This window comes from Penicillium canescens (assembly GCF_028828765.1).
Source record: "Penicillium canescens strain IBT 15451 chromosome Unknown utg000004l_segment0_segment0, whole genome shotgun sequence".
Lineage (NCBI taxonomy): Eukaryota > Fungi > Ascomycota > Eurotiomycetes > Eurotiales > Aspergillaceae > Penicillium > Penicillium canescens.
In genome coordinates this window covers 4,980,002-4,999,699 of record NW_026703966.1, presented here as the reverse complement: position 1 = coordinate 4,999,699, position 19,698 = coordinate 4,980,002, and the positions used below count along the sequence as shown (strand labels likewise).

At 49.4% G+C, this 19,698-nt stretch overlaps 8 protein-coding genes across 8 annotated transcripts; 7 read left to right on the top strand and 1 right to left on the bottom strand.

Annotated features, from left to right (window-relative positions):
- Positions 1-38: 38 nt before the first annotated feature.
- N7446_007248 (putative DUF21 and CBS domain protein (Mam3)) lies at positions 39-2,195 on the top strand (the record flags this gene model as incomplete). Its single annotated transcript, XM_058515994.1, has 1 exon — positions 39-2,195. One exon carries the CDS (start codon positions 39-41, stop codon positions 2,193-2,195), a length of 2,157 nt encoding a protein of 718 aa, XP_058373172.1.
- A 1,030-nt stretch (positions 2,196-3,225) lies between these two features.
- Positions 3,226-5,099, bottom strand: N7446_007247 (putative C2H2 finger domain protein). The gene is made up of 3 exons (XM_058515993.1): positions 4,775-5,099; positions 3,539-4,712; positions 3,226-3,486 (listed from the first exon to the last, which is right to left on the bottom strand). Exons 1-3 carry the CDS (start codon positions 4,966-4,968, stop codon positions 3,469-3,471), a joined length of 1,386 nt encoding a protein of 461 aa, XP_058373171.1. The 5' UTR covers positions 4,969-5,099; the 3' UTR covers positions 3,226-3,468.
- A 330-nt stretch (positions 5,100-5,429) lies between these two features.
- Positions 5,430-9,452, top strand: N7446_007246 (HECT domain protein; the record flags this gene model as incomplete). The annotated part of the gene is made up of 3 exons (XM_058515992.1): positions 5,430-5,638; positions 5,691-9,273; positions 9,330-9,452. 3 exons carry the CDS (start codon positions 5,430-5,432, stop codon positions 9,450-9,452), a joined length of 3,915 nt encoding a protein of 1,304 aa, XP_058373170.1.
- Positions 9,453-9,687: 235 nt separating this feature from the next.
- N7446_007245 (uncharacterized protein) lies at positions 9,688-10,860 on the top strand (the record flags this gene model as incomplete). The annotated part of the gene is made up of 4 exons (XM_058515991.1): positions 9,688-9,872; positions 9,966-10,301; positions 10,350-10,512; positions 10,571-10,860. Exons 1-4 carry the CDS (start codon positions 9,837-9,839, stop codon positions 10,858-10,860), a joined length of 825 nt encoding a protein of 274 aa, XP_058373169.1. The 5' UTR covers positions 9,688-9,836.
- A 2,959-nt stretch (positions 10,861-13,819) lies between these two features.
- N7446_007244 (GMC family oxidoreductase) lies at positions 13,820-15,193 on the top strand (the record flags this gene model as incomplete). The annotated part of the gene is made up of 2 exons (XM_058515990.1): positions 13,820-14,162; positions 14,217-15,193. 2 exons carry the CDS (start codon positions 13,820-13,822, stop codon positions 15,191-15,193), a joined length of 1,320 nt encoding a protein of 439 aa, XP_058373168.1.
- Positions 15,194-15,259: 66 nt separating this feature from the next.
- N7446_007243 (uncharacterized protein) lies at positions 15,260-15,692 on the top strand (the record flags this gene model as incomplete). Its single annotated transcript, XM_058515989.1, has 2 exons — positions 15,260-15,428; positions 15,481-15,692. 2 exons carry the CDS (start codon positions 15,260-15,262, stop codon positions 15,690-15,692), a joined length of 381 nt encoding a protein of 126 aa, XP_058373167.1.
- Positions 15,693-16,688: 996 nt separating this feature from the next.
- N7446_007242 (uncharacterized protein) lies at positions 16,689-18,321 on the top strand (the record flags this gene model as incomplete). Its single annotated transcript, XM_058515988.1, has 2 exons — positions 16,689-16,710; positions 16,781-18,321. 2 exons carry the CDS (start codon positions 16,689-16,691, stop codon positions 18,319-18,321), a joined length of 1,563 nt encoding a protein of 520 aa, XP_058373166.1.
- A 384-nt stretch (positions 18,322-18,705) lies between these two features.
- Positions 18,706-19,607, top strand: N7446_007241 (uncharacterized protein; the record flags this gene model as incomplete). The annotated part of the gene is made up of 2 exons (XM_058515987.1): positions 18,706-18,768; positions 18,951-19,607. The coding sequence occupies 2 exons, from the start codon at positions 18,706-18,708 to the stop codon at positions 19,605-19,607; spliced, it is 720 nt and encodes a 239-aa protein (XP_058373165.1).
- Positions 19,608-19,698: the final 91 nt, after the last annotated feature.

Below are 19,698 nucleotides of genomic sequence, written 5' to 3'. Positions count from 1 at the left end.
TCTCTCCGCCCACAGCATGTCCAATTGATTCTCCGCCTATGCATCCTTCGCCGTACCGTTCTCTCGCCGCTCGGCCCTTGATCCTGGGTTTGGCAAAACTTCTTCTCCTCGCCATCTCACAACTTCCACTCGCGACCGCAGCGCCCGCTCTTTCCCCTCTCTTTATCTCATCCGACGCAGAACCACCAAAGGAACCCAGTGACCCGAGTCTATGGCTTTACCTGGGAGTTTCGGCCGCCCTCGTTCTCAGCGGTGGAGCATTTGCGGGATTGACAATTGCCTTGATGGGACAGGATGAAGTTTATCTCCAAGTCATCAAGACCTCCGGCGAAGGATCCGAAAGGAAAAATGCCGGCAGTGTTCTCAACCTCTTGAAGCACGGAAAACATTGGGTTCTTGTCACTCTTCTTCTCAGCAATGTGATCACAAACGAAACATTGCCTATCGTCCTGGACCGATCATTGGGTGGTGGTTGGCCTGCCGTCCTAGGAAGTACAGCATTGATCGTCATCTTCGGCGAGATTGTTCCGCAGTCAATATGTGTTCGTCACGGTCTTCCAATTGGTGCCTGGATGGCTCCTTGTGTCTTAGTCTTGATGTACATCATGTCACCGGTGGCCTGGCCCATCGCAAAACTCCTGGACCGGCTGCTTGGCGAGGATCATGGTACCATCTACAAAAAGGCCGGACTGAAGACCCTTGTCACTCTCCATAAAACACTGGGCGAGGCAGGCGAACAACTCAATTCCGACGAGGTTACCATTATCAGTGCCGTCCTCGACTTGAAAGAAAAGTCAGTCGGCACAATTATGACCCCGATGGAAGATGTCTTCACCATGTCTGCAGACACCGTGCTGGATGAGCACACCATGGATTTGATTCTTTCCCAAGGATATTCTCGCATCCCCATCCACGCCCCCGATAACCCAATGAATTTCGTCGGCATGCTCCTTGTCAAAATGCTGATCACATATGACCCCGAGGATTGCAAACGAGTTCGCGACTTTGCGCTGGCCACACTTCCTGAAACACGGCCTGAAACGAGTTGTCTCGACATTGTCAATTTCTTCCAAGAAGGCAAGTCCCACATGGTGCTTGTCTCTGAATATCCCAGTGAGGATCGTGGCGCTCTTGGAGTTGTCACCCTGGAAGACGTGATTGAGGAATTGATTGGCGAAGAGATCATCGATGAATCTGATGTCTTTATTGATGTCCACAAGGCTATCCGAAGGATGGCTCCCGCCCCGAAATCCCGTGTTCCCAAGGGCAAGATTGTTGAAGAGCCTCCTCTCAATGCCACTATTGTCACAGATGGCGATTTGATTGATGCTGACCCCTCACATCCCACATCCACCCCCAAACTTTCTGATATGGTCCGACGCCGGAGCTCTGTGGAAGCGCCTCTCCCCCGCTTTCAGTTACGCAAGGCAAACGGCGAGCACAATACAAATGCGGCAGATGGATGGGTGACCCAAATGGGCACTACAGATGAGATTCGAGAGCACCTGAAGCATCTTGGTCCCTCGAATCTGGCCAGTCGTCCGCGTCAAACCCGATACTCCGCAGTCAAAATCAAACGTGGAAGTACCTCGCCATCACGCTCCGCGCAGGCAGATCTCGAGTCCGCACATAGCGCATCTGACTCTCCAAAGATTCAAAACATATCGACCGCCTACCAAGGTGGCATCGGCGCAGGCCTCCTCAACTCTGCTGGTCCAGACGCGAAGGACGGCGCGCATGTATTGAAGCTTGGCTACGGGACTATGACTTCGAATGATGCTATGAGCAAAGGCACAAGCGCACAGCAATATAAAGACCTCCCCCACGTCTCCATTCCCGAGGCAGTCGACGAAGAGCATGAAGACCAACCGCCTTCTGCTTCGACACGGAAGAGCAGTAGTGGTGAGGGTAGCATTCGCTCAACCGATTCTCCCACCTGTTTCCCCTATCGACGCCGAGGGCCGGCTCGCAGCGGCAGTATAACCGAACAAATAGTGGATGTCAACGGCATTCGCAAAGTCGTTCTTCACGCCAATCCGAGTTCTTCAGACAGTGAACCCCGCCCTTTACCAGAGTCTGAGCATACCGATTCTGCGGCCACAAAATCAAAAAAGAAGCGCCGTCGCAAGAAGCGTGGAAATAACTCAAAGACCGATGACGGTCCTTCCGAGGGGCAACCATTACTCCAAGGATGAAATAGACAGGCACGACATTAACGACTACATCTGCGGTAGTCTCTCCAATGAACAGCATGTTGGACAAATTGAGCAAACTTTCATATCCTTAACGCTATCAATGTATTATTCGGTTTCGGTCCGGCTGGTTATACTTCTCTTACCTCGCCTTTCGTAGATTCTCTACTCCGCTGCAGCGTTTCGGATATTGTAGTAAATAGCAGATTCACTTGGAGGGATCCACCGTAGTTCTGGCTGTCCCATGAATTATACTTGCCCGCCCAGTAGCTATGTTCCAGCAGCTACTGTGTGGCGTCTGCTTGGGAGATGACAAGCTTCAACTAGGTTGCTTCTGTTGTTTCTCGTGCTGACCGAACTCAACATACGCTTTTACTTCTCTTGATAGATCGCTGGCTGTACCTCCCTGGGAGTGAGGCAACGGGGGTGGATGTAAGGGAAGGAAAGCAAGGACTATCTATGAAACTGTTGGGGCGCAATCTAACAGTCTAATTGGTACTGTATGTACACTAAGGTCGTCCAGATTGACTTCTGATCCTCTTTTTATGTCATTTTCGAGGCGGTTTGGAATCGGGTGTTCCATTCGATTCGACCGTGGCACCTGGTGGCCAAATGCAGTCTTCTTTAGCTAGCCAAGGGCCATTATCATCAAACATGGCATGTTGGGGAGCCGAATATACATTAATTAATTTTTGTAGGGGCCAAGATCGAAGCGCAGTGCGAAGTCATATATATCGGACCTCAGGCAGCATCCAAATTCGTCGGTCGTCAATGCTTAGACTGCAATGGTACTACATTTCTTCAGAGTAATTGAATGTTGTTTTATTTTCTCGAGACCAGATACATGCTATGCCAAACTTCACCAGTACAGAAAGGGTCCTCGATAATGCTAACTAAGAAATGAGGGCACAATGATAGCACCGATACAAGACAATAGATGCAACATGTGATCGCTGGTAATAAAGACGTCATTTAGATGAGATGAATGGTCGACGGGGCCTCGTTAAAACCGTGAAGGGCTTAAAAAACTCATTTGAGAAAATGACCCGACACGGAAAGAGTACCCCAGTTGTCGGTTTATCGCTAGGCTGCGAATAGTCCATGAGTTGCCAAAAGTTGAGCAGTCTTGAGGGCCTGGGTTTTGATGAGCGTGCAAGCCGTAGATCTGCGATGGTGTCGATGACGTGAGATGTTGGCGGATATTTTGTCGCGAATGATACCGAAAAGCGGGAACAAGGTAGATGTAGTTCTCGTTGGTGTAAAGCGATTGAAGCAATCATTGGAGAAGAGGGTCCTGGTAGAATGTTAGTATCATTAATCAGACAGCAGCTAGGTGGAAAACATACGCGGAAGTGCTTCTGGTGGTTGGCGCCTTTCTGGACGCGTGCAAGATGGCGGTTTTCCTGGCGCATGCCACGGGTTCTTTCGCGGCGCTCTGCAACGCGAGCGGCTTGCTTCTGTTCTTCGGAGGCTCCGACCATACCCAGGCCACCGTTGGCGCGGGTAGTGAGGGCACGGTGGTGGTTGGGGCGGCCGCGGGGCTCTTCTTCAATTTCTCCGTTTTCAATGGCCAACTGGCGCTCGGCCCGTTCAGCGGCTGTGGGGTAGTTGTGTAGGTTCTGGCGGTAGTAAACGTTGAGCGAGCGGTGACCGACAGTCTTTCCTGATGGAAGGTGAAGCTCGTAGTCGTCTTCAACGGCGATTGGTGCCTTTCGGTGGTAATCGATATCGTCTTCGTCCACTGAAGATGCAGAACTCTCAGTTTCCCATCCCTGGTCATCAGCATCTGAGCGGTTGACTTTGACGCCGCCCTCCTCGGGTGCGGATTCGTCCTCGCCGTCGGAGTAGGTGCTCCGGAAGTCATAGTATTGTCCGATTTCGATTTGTTCGTCTTCTGTTTCAAATGCAATCATGCAGTGGCTCTTGTCGCGCATGTGGGCTTGGATAGCATGGGGGTTGTCTTTGATGGTGTGACAGTAAAGACATTCGGAGTTCTCCGTGATCTTGCGGTAGAGATAATGCACAAGACCGTCGAGATCTGCCAAATATTCTCTCTCTGGGATGAACATGCCATGAGTCTTGAACATGTGCTCGACGTTGGCGTGAATGTCGTCAGACTTGTCCTTGCAGAAAAGGCAGCGAGCTGCGGAAAATTCCTCCATCTCTGTATCCTCATCTCCTTCATTTTGTTCTTCAATGGTGGTAGTCTTGAGGTTGTCGGTAATGTTGTTAACGTCGGTTTTGACGGGTTCGCCAAGGGAGAATGCGGAACTCATGACGGAAGCGGAGTCGCCGTCCTTGCTCAGTTGAGCTTCGCGCTGCTTGTGCTTTGCACTTTTGATGTGATTTTGGTAGGAGTTCTCGCTGTAAAAGGCCTTGTTGCAAGTGTGGCAGGACTTTTCGTATGAAGCCTTGGCGGCGGCCTCGGTGGATGTAGCTTTGGCGGCCAAGACTTTTTCGTTGAAAACTTCAAGTGAAACGGGAGGCAAGGAAGCGATGCGGCGCTTCATGTTGTATAGACTGCGGAAGATTAACTACTGTTTTATGTTGACAAGGAAAAAAAAAGAAAGAAAAAAACCTACTGCCAATCTTTCCGCATGTGATCTCTCTGCGCATCGCTGCGATGGAAGGCGACGAGACAGGTGTTGCAGGTGTATTGCAGCGAAGACGCCGCGGTGTCCTGGTTGGAGGACATGTTGGATGTTTGATCGAGGTTGTTGGAAATGGTGGGTTTTCCTTGGTTGTGGGATGAATATTTATCGCAGGCGGGGTACATGCGAAGGCTCTGATTAGGCCTTGGTTTGGTTGTTTTCGATCGATCAGAAATGAATTTGATGGTGAAAGCCGCCAAAAGTGATGGGACGGGGATGGATGTAAAGCAGAGAGATTCTTGACAGCAAAAACTCCAGTGAGTCAGGCCTTATGCTTCTCGTCAGGCGGATTCATGGTTGATCAATGCGAATAATCTTTCTTATCGAGACGCTAAACCTGATTTAGATGTAGCTAAACCTTTCTTGGTAAGTGCGGTATCATTATGGATTAATCAGCAGTCCATCGGACTATCTCCGCTCCGACCTCCGGGCCCCGGACTTCTGCCTGAGGCCATACGGTCTCACTACGATGATATCAGGTGAGCTGGCCTTCGCATTCAACACGCGGTATTGATGACAGCCTAACCCGCCATCCACCTCATCTACCCTCTTCTGGCCTCTCAGATATGCGATTATTTTGTTGAAAATGACCAGGCTCCGAGGGGCTTCTATTGACGACCCTGACATCGCGCGGTCTGCCGGCGGTCATGGACGAGCTCAAATCTATCAGTCAAAACTACCACCAAATGCGCCCGAGCCTATTGTACAGAACACCATTGAAGTATCGGACTCGTCGAGGGTACTACAAAGGTATCGCGATGAGCGAAGACGGGGATTTAATGGGTTGGTGAGAAGGTAAGCTCGAAACACCTGCCATTACTTCGCCGCTTACCATTTCTTGAAATAGATATAAAGCCCAACTATTACATGGTTGTGAGGACCCCGGATGTCAGACCCCTACCTGCGCCAGTCGTCGCCGAAGAATCAGCGAAGGACCGTATCGCCGCTACACCGAACTGAGTGCGCGAACCCTGGCCTGCTACCTCGCTAGTCTTGATGATGCAGAGAGTGGTCTATGTCGGAACACACCTAAACTTCCGCCGGAATTAAAAGCCGAAGACTACCACCGTATTTCCTTACGCCGAACACGTACACTCGAAGCACAGAAAGCAGCGGCTCGCAAATCCCCCAAACCGGAAAAGAAGGTCGACGAGGAGGAGTTACCTGGCAGTGCTGTTGTTTCCCACGAGGCAAACGTTGCGAATGAAGCAGATACATCTCAGGTCCGGGGCACCAGCTACATTCGTGACCTCGACCATACGGCGGAACAACAACTAAAAGACCCAAAGTCATTCACTCAAAACCTCTTCGATACGATATCATTGCGCATGGTTGAATGGCTTCCCCTTCGTCGAGCACCAGATTCCATTGAAGCCAAGCCTATTCCAACCTCACAAACCACGAATATATCATCTGGCAAGAATCACGGCCACGAGAAAGTCTCAGGCGGGCTTCGAAAAGCCCAGGGGCGATCCGTCGCTACAAAGCAAACTCAACCTCGTACTCCGTCATCACGAAAATCACAACCTGCAGTGGAGCTCAAGTTTCCAAATCAACGTGTCAAACGACGACCTGTCCCTGAAGTTGACCATTGGCGTCAAAGTCCACGATCAAGCCTTGAAGACAAACGGAAACCGGAATTCAATCTCAAACTACCAGCACTACCTGCAAGTGAATTTCCCAGCCTGCCCTCTCCACCAGCATTAAAACACAGGCCCCAAAAGCATCGGGGAAGGATCGAAGAATTAGGACCCATTCCTAAGGAACGTCGCAAAACTCAACGACGTGTCTCTTGGGATAGTGAGAAGATTTTGCATCACGTCTCTGAGAAGGCCACAGTGAACACTGAGCTTCTCCCTCTGTTGCCAGCCGATGCTCAGTCACCTAGTGAGCGTAAAGCAAAACACGGCCATGTTGATCACTTACCAGATCAGGCGCCATTGGCTCAAACAGTGACCCATTTCACCCCAGAAATCATAGATGGCCTGTCACAAGTCATGATCGGATCTGAAGAGGATGCTGAGTGTTGGAAAGAGGAACTTGATCGCATGCAATCAGCGGGAAGCTTTGAGCCACCTGACTGGCGATTTGCGACCCTCAAGCAACGTGAAGCTTTTCCTTTCGTTGCTCAAAGTACATTTTTCGTGCTAAGTAGCCCTCGTCAAATCCTGTGCTCCTTTGGCAAAGAACAAACAGACGTTCTCGTGGCAAATCGTCTTGATATGGCGTGCTTGCACACATCGCTGCAGCGCCTGTTTTCTCTCTGCCCATGGGATATTGCATTGCATAGCCTATGGAGTAGCTTGGATAGGCTATTTGTGCCACCAGATGGATTCACTTCTGGCCGGCCATCGCGCCGTTCATCTCGGAGTTCGACAATGACTGGACCGGCGCCTCCAGTTGTTCCACGGCGGTTGTCTGAATCTGCCGAAGAGCATTTATCTGACTCTGATGCAGCCTATATTGCTACTATTGTGTTATTCGCCTTGGTCAGCTCAGTTCCAAAGATCGACCTGGGAGCTTGGCGCGCAGTTGTTCAGATGCGTTCCTCTGGCTTTGTTGCCTCCTTATCGGACATGCGCAAGCTGCCTGTTGAGTCTGCCCAGCAAGCGGTTGAGGTGACAGACAGATTCGAACATGAGCTAGGTCTTCGCTTGATCAATCGTCTTGTGCGTGCTCTCACTGCGCGCATAGCCTACCATGAAATTTCCAAAGCGCGACAAGTGTATAGCTTGGACTTTCCCAAACAGCGGAAGGTTAGCGTTCTGGATCGCGTGGTGGACTATCTCAGTGAACACCACAGCTCTCGGGATGTTGAAACAGGATCAATAAACCCCTCGTCCCTCATTGTTGAATGGCTTCGGACGCTCTTTTTACGCGAGTGGGATGGCAACCCAGATATGGCTCGTAGTAGTCCGGCTGGTGGGGCTGTGCAGATCCTAGCCTCGATGTATAAGCAGCGAAACCGACTCGGTCTGTCTGCTGAAGAATTCCACACACCCCTTCTCGCAGAGCGGCTGGACCCCTTGGAGATGCCTGTGGCGTGGGTTGGAGGGCTTTCAAACAACCGAACAATGCATCTACTCTCATACTCCTTCCTCTTCCCTCCTTCTTCACTTGTCATCTATTTCCGTTCCTTGAACTATTCTGCCATGGCTAAAAGCTACGAGGCTGCCATGACCACGACGAGACATGTCACACAAACTGCCTTTGGAGCTATCCAGATTACAGAGGATCTTGGCCTTCTCACTCGCATGAAAACATCCATGTCAACGTACCTTGTTCTCGTCGTTCGACGAGACAACATTCTCTCAGATGCCCTGAGCCAGTTATGGCGGCGGGAAAAACGAGAATTGATGCGACCGCTGAAGGTACAAATGGGCATGGACGAAGGAGAAGAAGGCCTTGATCACGGTGGTGTCCAGCAGGAATTCTTCCGTGTGCTGATGGGCGAAGCCCTGGATCCATCCTACGGCATGTTCACAGTTGATACCCGACACCGCGTGTCTTGGTTCCAGCCTTGCGCGTTGGAACCTTTGTACAAGTTTGAACTCATCGGTCTGTTGATGTCTATTGCCATTTACAACGGCCTCACCTTGCCTGTCAATTTCCCACTTGCATTTTACCGCAAGCTTTTAGGACTCAAGGTGAAGCATTTGGAACACATCCGTGATGGATGGCCTGAGCTGTCTCAGGGTCTGGATACCTTGTTGACATGGAAGGATGGCGACGTTGGCGACGTTTTTACACGGACATACGAATTCAGCTGCGAGGTCTTCGGTCGGATTGAGACAATCGACATGCAAAATGTTGACCGTGATGCTTCGTGGCCTATCTCTAGCAAAATTGCTGAACGTGGCTCTACTGCTGGATCTAGCGCTTGGATGGATGTCCCGAGTTATTGTCAGCCTACTCCGGCGAGTCCGCAGTCTTCCATGGCAGTGGAAACCGACACCACATCGAGGTATGGCTCGGATGGTATTGCCAAATCAGTGTCTGAGTCTTCACTGCACTCTATTCCAGTTGAAGAGGCTGCCCTTGTAACCAACCAAAACCGACACCAGTTTGTCAAGGACTATATCTTCTGGCTTACGGATAAATCGATCAGGCCACAGTTTGAAGCGTTCCAAAGAGGTTTCAACACATGCCTGGACCGGTCGGCCCTGTCAATCTTCACTCCTGAAGCCCTCAAGACTGTGGTTGAAGGTATCCAGTCAATTGACGTGAAGGAACTCGAGAACCACGCTCGTTACGAGGGTGGATTCGGTCCTGATCATCGTGTCATTCGTGACTTCTGGAGTGTCGTCCAGGAATACCCCAATGAGAAAAGAGCTCAGTTGCTCGAATTTGTCACTGCTAGTGATCGAGTTCCTGTCAATGGGATCTCTAGTATTATGTTTGTGATCCAGAAGAACGGTGTCGGCGATTTAGTAAGTCCCTTTCTACACTTCGTACATTCCCGAATTATCACACTGATTGAATATAGCGTCTTCCTACCAGCTTGACGTGCTTCGGGCGCTTGCTTCTACCCGAATACTCATCGAGGAAGGCATTGGCAGAGAAACTTGACAAGGCACTTGAAAACGCCCAGGGATTCGGCGTTGCATAAAAGAGTTTATACATACCCATTTTGTTTCATACTCTTGCCATGTAGTGGCATATTATTTTAGCCCAATAGAGCATTTCTCTCAGAGTAAATTGGGTTGGACAAATCAGACGCTATAGATCGCCATTAGCCCCAGTGCGAAGCTGTGGTTCGCCCTGACACGCGGCAAATATGAATCGGAGTCCTGACCTCCGTTTTAGGACTCTTCTCTCGAAATTACCTAAACTTTCAATATAATCTTTTAAATTTATCTATCCTACAGTAGAGCTTCAACAATTGACAGTTGGGCTCATCTAAGACTCGCACGTCCCCCCGGTCCCCGCCAGACCCCACGTTCGATAAGACTCATTCAGGGTCTTCAATACCCAATTCCTTCAACTATTCACCATGGCCCCAATCATCCACTGCGTCCGCCACGCCCAGGTACGTCCACATAACAATGATCAACATGCCGCATTCCTCCTCGGTTGCGACAATTGTATCCGCCGAACAGCAGGTCACTAACTTCAATCGCAGGGCGTGCACAACCTCTGCACCGAAAACCACGTTATCCCCGACCCTTTCCTCACAGACCTCGGCCATGAGCAGTGCAAAAAGCTGCGCGAGAGCTTCCCGCGCCACGCCGACATCGACCTGGTGACCGCCTCGCCGCTCCGTCGCACCATCTACACAGCGCTGGAGGCCTTCGAGCCTGTCTTCCAAGCCAAGCCGGACCTAAAGATTATCGCCCTCCCTGATATCCAGGAGACATCGGATGTTCCGTGCGACACTGGCAGCGAGCCCGAGGCGTTAAAGTGCGAATTCAAGAGTGGCGTGGATCTGACTCTTGTGCAGAAGGGGTGGAACAACAAGGTATGGAGAGAGTAGCCGAAGTCTGTGTTAGTATACTGACACCATTAGCAATCCGGTCGCTATGAACCAACCAACAGAGCACTGAAGGAGCGCGCCCGCGCAGCCCGCCGCTGGTTGAAAGCCCGTCCGGAGAAGGAGATCGTGATGGTCACGCACGGCGGATTCCTGCACTATTTCACCGAAGACTGGGAAGACAGCAGCCAGTTCCAGGGTATGTAGCACAACCACAAGGCGTGGAGGATTATCCAGCTGACGAACTTGCACGATAGGAACTGGGTGGATCAACACCGAGTACCGAACCTTTACTTTCACCGAGGAAGTGCACACCACCGACCTCGACGGAAACCCGCTGGACGGCGATAATGCTTCCATTGAGGAGACACTCGACTCTCGGGAACGTCGTGGTAAGAAGGGTCCCATGCACAGCCGTGAAGAGCAGAGGAACCTGTATAAGCTTGGTACCCAGGGCTGGGATGACCAGGGGTTGCAGATGAGCACGGCTGAGCGTGAGGCGGCCAAGGTTGGCGGGGGTAAAGAGGTGAACGGAGTGCGGGTATGAGAAAGACGAAAAGTGACTTTTGGACGCGTGCTTTGATACTCGACATTGCCATTGTGAGAGGCTACAAAGATAGAGCCGATAGATTGGTTCCCATTGTAGATAGACGAAAATAATTCATTGGATTTGGACTATACTCCTTTATTCTCTTCTAATGTCTTCTTTCTTCCTCCGGGGTCATTAGTCCTTGAGCCCCTGGGACTACTTCGGCCTTTTGAGTGTTATCGGCAAGAGAACAATGCTACAAGTCGACTGGGCAAGGCTCCACGTCGTAGTCTTCTTTATACTCTCCTTTAAACCCTTTGTGATCTCTCGTGCGCAATTCCCTTCTTCTGTCTCGGAGTCGATTCTGCGACAGATTCAGGGATTCGACAAAGGCCTTGTATAGAGGACCATGGCTGAGTTGATCATTGTCTTAGTTGGGATTGTCTATATAATAGCCGTCTGCTCCCACCTCAATCAGAAGTTCATCAGCATCGACTGCAAAGACCGAGTCTACCGTGCTATACAGCATTTCCAGATATATTGATATCCGCTGGGCACCTTTCTATTACTGTGATATACAGAGCTAACATACAAAATATGACTACTCACATGTCAGGAGCTATTTCACTTATGAGACTGAGTATTTTGCTTCCCATTTTGCCATACAGATGCTAACATACAGTTTAGGACCGTTCGCATACCACCACACTATGTCCACCTACATTGACTGAGTACCGTTCTCTTCCTGTTGTTATATGCAGACGCTAACAGCCACTTAGGACCATAACCAAACAGAAGCTACCTCATACTAGGCTATGTATATTTCCTTCGCGGTGTACTTTGCACATGCTAATATACCGTACAGGACGGCGAACATTATAACCCATTCGTGCTACATATGTAAGTGGCCCCTTCGGTGTTCATCATTGCTAATACTTGTTCGTCTAGGACACTATCCCTCCCTATACTGACGAGTTTGGCAGCTATTAACCATCTGTCCTGGCTAAGTCTTTTTATATTTTCCTCTCCCCCAAGAGTATGAATTTGGAGCTAACTACAAGTGTATACTGGAACCTCCCTCCGCGGACCGACCAGTGATCGCTATGTCGCATTCAACTGATACTAATGGCTAAGTCATTCATCGCCCCTCTCTTTGATCCGAGCTTATGCTAACTTAACATAGGTCCACCGAGACCCCGGCCCATCCTCTACCTATCTTCGAATCAGCTAAGTTATTCCCCAATCCCCATTGTTACTAGTGTTTATTTGCAGGTAACCTCGCGGTGGATGGATATCGTGACTTGTTCTCTTCACAAACCTATAGATAGATATATTTCTTGCCCCTTCTTGTCACCGCTTGTTCAGTATCAATGGTTGTACAGGTTCCTCGCAATTCTTCGTTCACAAAGTCGCCCATCTTCGGATTGTGAACAGATAAGTTGACCCCTTGTGTCTATTGTTACTAACCTTTACTTGATTCCATTGTCCCTATGGCTAAAGCAGGTAAGTTGATTCTTTGTCCCCCTTTTCACGCTAACTTTTGTTTACAGACACCTTCGATTCGACCCTACGCGGCATCCTACCCAGCCATGTCGATCTGCTGAGTCAACTCCATTCTCCTCGTTATCACTAACATGGATCTACAGGTACTCTGAACTCTCTCATGATGACCAGCTATGATGTATACAGCTGAGTCAATCCTGAGATCATTCTCCGTGGATGTTCTCACTACTAACAGAATCTAGGTATGTCGTTCTTTGTCTCTCAGGCTAGTGTGGGATGAATGGGTAAGGGCATGTGAAAGTCCCTAGATCATTGTTAGAAAGCAGCTACGGAAATCATACCCGGCCCACTTTGTTAATGAATATCATAGGTCCACGCCCTCAGATTATCGCCAATACGCGTCCAATAAGCTTACAGCTAAGTCCTTCCAAATGCCCGATTCCTATGAGCATGAATACGGTACTAATAGTATCTAGGTCCTTTGCCATTCTTTGTTTGATGAAATCGATCTATTGTATTCATTCAGGTATGGGATTATCTCAACCCGTTGCAGCTATTACTGACTATAAAGAACAAAGAAAAGCACAACCTCGGGCATAGATGTGCAATCCAAGACAGCTATTTATCTGGGAGATTAGTAGTGTAAGTTCTATTCTTTGAAGGTTTCTAAACCAAATGACGTAGGGTTTGATACATCACACAACGAAAAGTATAGACACGACGGTCAGTGAAATACTTTCAAGGTAAGCCTTCACCCTACCAATGTATGTATAGACTAAGAGTGTAAGCAATTGATCGTCTAATTTACCATGTCATAATTTACACCGGGTGCAGCATACTTACGCATTATATCCATTTTAAGACTTCTATTATCTGTTATTTGTTTAGATAGACACCTTGAGGGATGGTGAGACCAATCAAGTCGTACGCCGCTACATTGCATTGCGTATGAAGGTGACCATATAACTAATGTTCTGCTAAGCAGAATTCGTGACCCGGAGAATAATTTGACCCACGACATTAGAGAGCCGTAGGGTCGTTAGATAAGATCGTGTCTCACCCGTGGACCCTTATCCGACAGTCTCGGAAGCCGAGGGTGAGGAATCAATCCCGAGACTCGGGCCGAGAATGTTCTGACGGACGATTTCCGCAGTCAATCTCCGTGGTTGATAATCTTGAGCGGTGGGCCTTTCAGATTTATTCTTGATGCTGCCTTTTGGTTGGCTGTGAAAGCTGCCAAATACATGTATATCCACTCTGGCCTTCATGAAATGAAAGCTGAATAACCCCAGGAGTATATTATGAATTATTGAATCAGCAAAGGGAGCGTGGTCCATGACAAAGCCTAGTACTATATGTAGTTTCCGGTGATGCTCTTTAGGCACTCGACCATCCATAGAAAGGGGGTCTTTCCCGGTTCTCCTCCTCTTTGCTTTGAGCACTCACTCTTTTATTCTTTTATTTTGACGGAAAAATGCTGGCTGCCAGTCTCTCTCTCGCGGCTCTCGTGCTAGGCGCAGCTGCCAGCAGCCACCATGGTTCATCTTCCCAATATGACTTTGTCATTATTGGCGGAGGCACCAGTGGATTGGTTGTGGCCAACAGGCTTTCAGAAATGAAAAATTTCACTGTTGCTGTCATCGAAGCCGGAGATTCAGTACTCAACAATGTCAATGTCACCGATGTCATGGGCTATAGTCTCGCTTTTGGGACCGAAATCGACTGGGCCTATGAGACCGCCAATCAGTCATATGCTGGCGGACTGAAGCAGACAATCCGTGCCGGGAAGGCTATCGGTGGTACAAGCACGATTAACGGTAAACCGTTCTCATAATCCTTGTGAAACGGCTTCTAAATTGGGTTTCTCGCAGGAATGTCCTACACCCGAGCCGAAGACGCGCAAATTGACAACTGGGAACGGGTTGGGAATAAGGGATGGGGCTGGAAGAGCCTTCTCCCGTACTATAAAAAGTCCGAGGAATTCCAGACTCCTACCCAGGACCAAGCTTCCCATGGAGCTAGTTACGCTGCCAAATTTCACGGCCGGAACGGCCCTCTCAAGGTTGGGTGGCCGACATCAATGACCAATAGCAGCGTTTTCTCTGTCCTGAATGAAACAATGAATGAGCTCGGCGTGGGATACAACCCTGATGCAAACAGTGGCAAGATGACCGGGTTTACTTCTCATCCTGATACAATTGACAGAGAAAGAAATGTCCGTGAAGATGCTGCGAGAGCCTACTACTGGCCCTACGAGAGTCGTTCGAACCTCAAAATCATTTCCAACACGCGTGCAAATAAGATTATCTGGGCAAACACTACTGGCGAGGCTGCTGCTATTGGAGTGGAGTGTTCTACTGTCTATGGAGTGGAGAGAGTTTATGCTTCTAAAGAGGTTATTGTGTCGGCCGGTTCACTCAAAACACCACAGCTTCTTGAGCTTTCAGGTATCGGAAACCCAGCCATCCTCGACAAGTATAATATCTCTACAAAGGTTGCCCTCCCAACTGTGGGTGAGAACCTCCAGGATCAGACCAACAACGGTCTTACCTGGGAATCAACCGAAAGTTTGACAGGCCTTGCATCTTTCTCCGCCTTGATTTCAGTTGATCAAGTCTATGGCGACAATGTGTCGGCCGTGGAGTCACGAATCGACAATGACTTGACTCGTTATGCGAAGGCGTTGTCAAAGAAATCGAATGGTGCAGTGAAAGAGTCTAACCTTTTGGATGCCTTGAAGACTCAACGGGATTTAATCTTCAAGTCACTCGTCCCTTACGCAGAAGTTGTCTTCGCTCCTAGCGGGCAACTCTTTATATGTGAATACTGGCCGCTTCAACCGTTCTGAAGGGGAAGCGTGCACATTCAATCCGCAAATGCCTCTCAGTCCCCGAATATCGATCCGAACTACTTCATGTTTGAGCAAGACATCGACGCCCAAGCTGATGTCGCCCAATACATCCGCAAGACCTTCGGCACGGCGCCATTGAAAAGTATTGTCGGAGACGAACTTACTCCTGGACTGGATGTTCTTCCTGGAAATGCTTCCAGCTCGGCATGGGATAGTTGGATCAAGGAAAACTGTAAGCTACGTACTTTTGACCGAACGTAGGAAGCGTCACTAACAATTTCTAGACCGACCTAACTACCATCCAGTTGGCACTGTCAGTATGCTTCCGAGGGAGAAGGGTGGAGCCGTCAGTCCTGAGCTCAGAGTCTACGGTACCAAGAATGTCCGTGTCGTTGATGCTTCGATTGTGCCATACCAAATCTCCGGTCATTTGACCAGCACTCTCTCTGCCATTGCCGAGAAGGCCTCGGATCTGATCAAGGAGAGCTATAACTAAGCATTATGGCACGGTTGAAGAAAACGATCCCATCAATGGGAGGCTTCAACGTTGAACACAGACGTTGAGTTTATTGTGAAAGGATATGCTAAAGACTGGGTAAAGGAGGGTATGTAAATAGTTGATAAATATGAGCTACCGAAACATTTGTTTATAACCATATACCGGGATTCTTGGTTATGAGCATGGCGAATTGGGGCCAATAAGGAAGGAAGGACATACAGCGACATTGAATACCTGTTTCGGACATACTACGTAGGTCAAAGATAGTTTCGTAATGAGCGACATAGGCAGCTCTTTTATTTGGGAGATTGACTTATTGTAAGTTACCGTAAGTTCTATGTTCTATCCCTAGAAGGTATCTGGATTAATCAAACATTGGGCTTGATACACCACATCACGGAATATATACAGACAAGACGGTGAAAGATTTCCAAGGTAAGCCTCCCTATCTTGTATGTCTGAAACGCTTACAGAGTATATAGGTCAAGTATAGCCCCAGTGCCCGAGCCGTGTCAGATCAACGCGTCGTTTTGTGGGGGTCGTCGGCCCATAAAAAAAAGAGGATGGTGGCTTAGATTTTTGAACGTTAAGGTAAGCTGCAGATCCGACACTCAAATAGTGCATACTAACTTGACTAAATACTGCAGGGATTCCATTAATATGAAGCGTCGCATATAATACCTGTTTTGGATATATTACGCAACTTAGATCAGGGAGATACTATCGTAAATGTGCGGCATAGGCAGCTAAATTGATGACCTGCATAGCCGACGGACGCGTTGCTGTGCTTAATACCCCATAGATTTGCCTAAATATACTGGTGCCTTATAAACATGACGCCAATCAGCGAGTACAGCGTCAGGGCGGGCTTAGCTATTTTTAGGCGCCGATCACCGCGTCCCGTGGCGCAGACTGCAGACTGCAGACTTCCCGAAGTCTTCACATATAACTCCCCATAGCCAGTGGTTTGAAGTCCAGATATCAGTGGACAGAATGATTGATGAAAGTTTGCTCAGTAAGACATCTGCAGTCTCCCATTTTTTTAGTGGCTACGTCATCCCTGTTCTGATCACTGACCTCACCAGCGTTCTTCGTGAAGAACAACTCAAAGCAGTCTCAGATTAGCACGGTATACCACCGCCAGCATGGCAACGACCCCGAGCCTGCATACTCCCTGCGGGCCCTCGATCCCGCTCTCCCGACATCGAAGAACCGCTACGGTGTCGCGCTATACGATCCCTACGTGACCGACGTTGTCTATGGCGAGGTCGCTGTAGTGCCCGAATGGACGCAACCTAGTCTCTCAGCAGACACGATTCGTGCGAATGGTGGTGCACCACCTCCTCCGGAACCTATCCTCCCGACCGAGTTCATGATCCAGCTCTACAACCCCGACCAGGAGATCACAGTTAAATACAAGGCGAAGACGTGGAACCGCCCCGCACGTTGGGAGTTCGAAATGCCCCAAAATACGTTCCGGGTTCCCTCTGGTTCCTCACTGGATCAGATGCAAAGTGATCCAGCAACAGCGGACGTGACAGAAAAGCTACGATTCAGCTGGCGCAAGGATGGGAAGCTGTCCAAGGATTTGACCTGCCTGCTCCATGGAAAGACTTCTACCATCCCCGATACACGCACAAAGAGTCGCGAACCTGATATTACGGTGGCACTCTTCCAGGGTCTTAAGGAGCTTACTCTCTACGAGCCAAACCTATACCGGGTGGAGATGGAGGATTTCAAAGGATTGGAGGTCGTGCTACTCCTGGCAACTGTCGCTATCAAAGACATCTTCTTTGGCCCTGCAAAGGAAGCTTTCCACATCACCCCTGGTGGACCCAACCAGATCGCGCGTAAGCCAGCAGCGGCAGCGGCGACAACATCAGCTAGCAACGCTCAGCCGGCCCAAAGGAACCCGCAAGCTGCTACCCCTGGTCCCTCCGGTCCGAAGACGAAGCCATCCCCGCCTCGCCTTAGCATTCCAAATTCGTCATCTCCAGCCCCACAAGAACGGCAACGACAGGACGAACTCGCGCGACAGGAAGAACAGCGACGAGCGCAGGAAGTCTCCGCAGCAAAGCAACGCCGGCGCGACGCAGAGGTCGACAAAGAGACCAAGCGTCTTCAGCAAATCTACGGCAGAGAAGAGGAGCAAGCGCGCATGCAGCGCCGTACACCCGCTCCATCATCCCGACCTCATCTTCCACCCCGACATACCAACCCTTCCCAACCCTACTCCCACCAATACTCCCAATCCTCAGCCCAACTATCATCCCAACCCCGTCCATCCCGACAGTCCCGCCCCCATTCCCACTACCCACCACAAGGCGCACCCGTCCCTACATTTGCGAATGCCAACAACCCCTATCTCCACGCACCAGGTCGCATGGATCCCCGCGCCCAGTCCTCAACACACCTGATGCAATCACGCCCACAACAACCCTGGCCACAGCCCCGCCCTCAGTCTACAGTTGGCTTCTACGCCCAGCCTACTAGCAGTGGTGCTCTCCCCGCATCAAAGCCGGCCCCCAAAGTGCAGCAGAAAAAGAGCGGTTTCTTTGGGTTTAGGCGCAATAAGGAGGAGACTGCTGCTACCAAGCTGGAGAAAAAGCGGAGTTCTATGTTTTGATATGCGATACCCTGGCGTTTCTTCTCTCTCTTTTTTTATCCTTATTGGGATTGATACCCTGCATTTACTTGCGGTCATATCTTGGGCGCTTGGGAACATTCGTTTGGGAATGCTCTATTTTCCATATTCATGAAAAGAACTTTTGCAGCATACGTTGTCCGTTTGATAGGTCTTTGGGCATGCTAACACTCAACGTTAACCAAAATGAATAGACAAGTCGTGACTCGTATATCATAGAAAAGAGGGTTGGTCAGGTAGACTTTAGACAAAGATGAAAGGCCAAGCAGGCAGCCAGGCTAGCCTTTAAGGATTAGTGCATTTTCTGCTTCCCCTATCAGTTCCCTTTCTCTCCGGATCTAGCAATCCATTGCACTGCTCCCAGAAATGTCCGGGGACCCCAAAAAGGACGCCCAATACGGCCGCTTGGCCTTTGACAACTTCGCTCTAGTTCGGCCCCCACCACTCCCTTCTCATACCACATCTGACCTCCCAGGAACACTGGAGCAATGACCCTTCCAAAACAAGCAAACAACAATGGGAGGAACTAGTCTGGGAATACCAAAAATTGACTCTGATTCAGCCCTAGCTTACCCTTTGCACTAATGCATTGTCTAATATACAATGTACAGCCATACCAATGCCTCGCGGACTCCGAATCATCTCCCGTGGTAGTGGACAAAGAAGAGATCAACCGTATATTCCTAAACCAAACTATCCACGAACGCAACACAAGCCTAGGAACCAGTATGGGAATACAAATCATCTGGCTACGAACATGCTACGACAGAACCCTCACAGCAAAATATAACACACTAAAACGAGCAGCTGGAGCAGGTATCTCAGACTGTATGACGAAAGTCCTAGACGATGCTACGCGGTACAACTTTGAAGAATCCTGGCGTCGAATCTTAATCTGCATACCAGGCCTCACTGACTTATATGGAATCGTCGATATGGATGGTGATGGAAGCAATTTGCAATATAAATCCGGACAAGATGATATAGAGCTGGTTGCGCAGGTAGAAGGGGAAGATGAAGATTGTCGAGAGCTATCATTGGTAGAATTGAGGATTCAAGCTGGTATTTATTTGCTTGATAAGGAGGCTATTGAGTCTGGGTTTATTAAGGTTGTTTGGATTGATGAACATGGGGATTGTGTTTGGGATAATCGGTTGGATCCGGTTGTTTCTGATGTGGAAGGATTGGCTGGTGCGTTGATGAATTCAACTAGTTTGATTGAAATTACTGGGTATAATGGGACGAGAGGGGCTTTGATTGAGAGGTAGAGTAACTTGTCTAATATATACCTATTCTAGAGAAACATAGGGCTCGGCTCTAGCTACTAGATTACCTAGCACCCTCCTCGTTCTTTCCTAA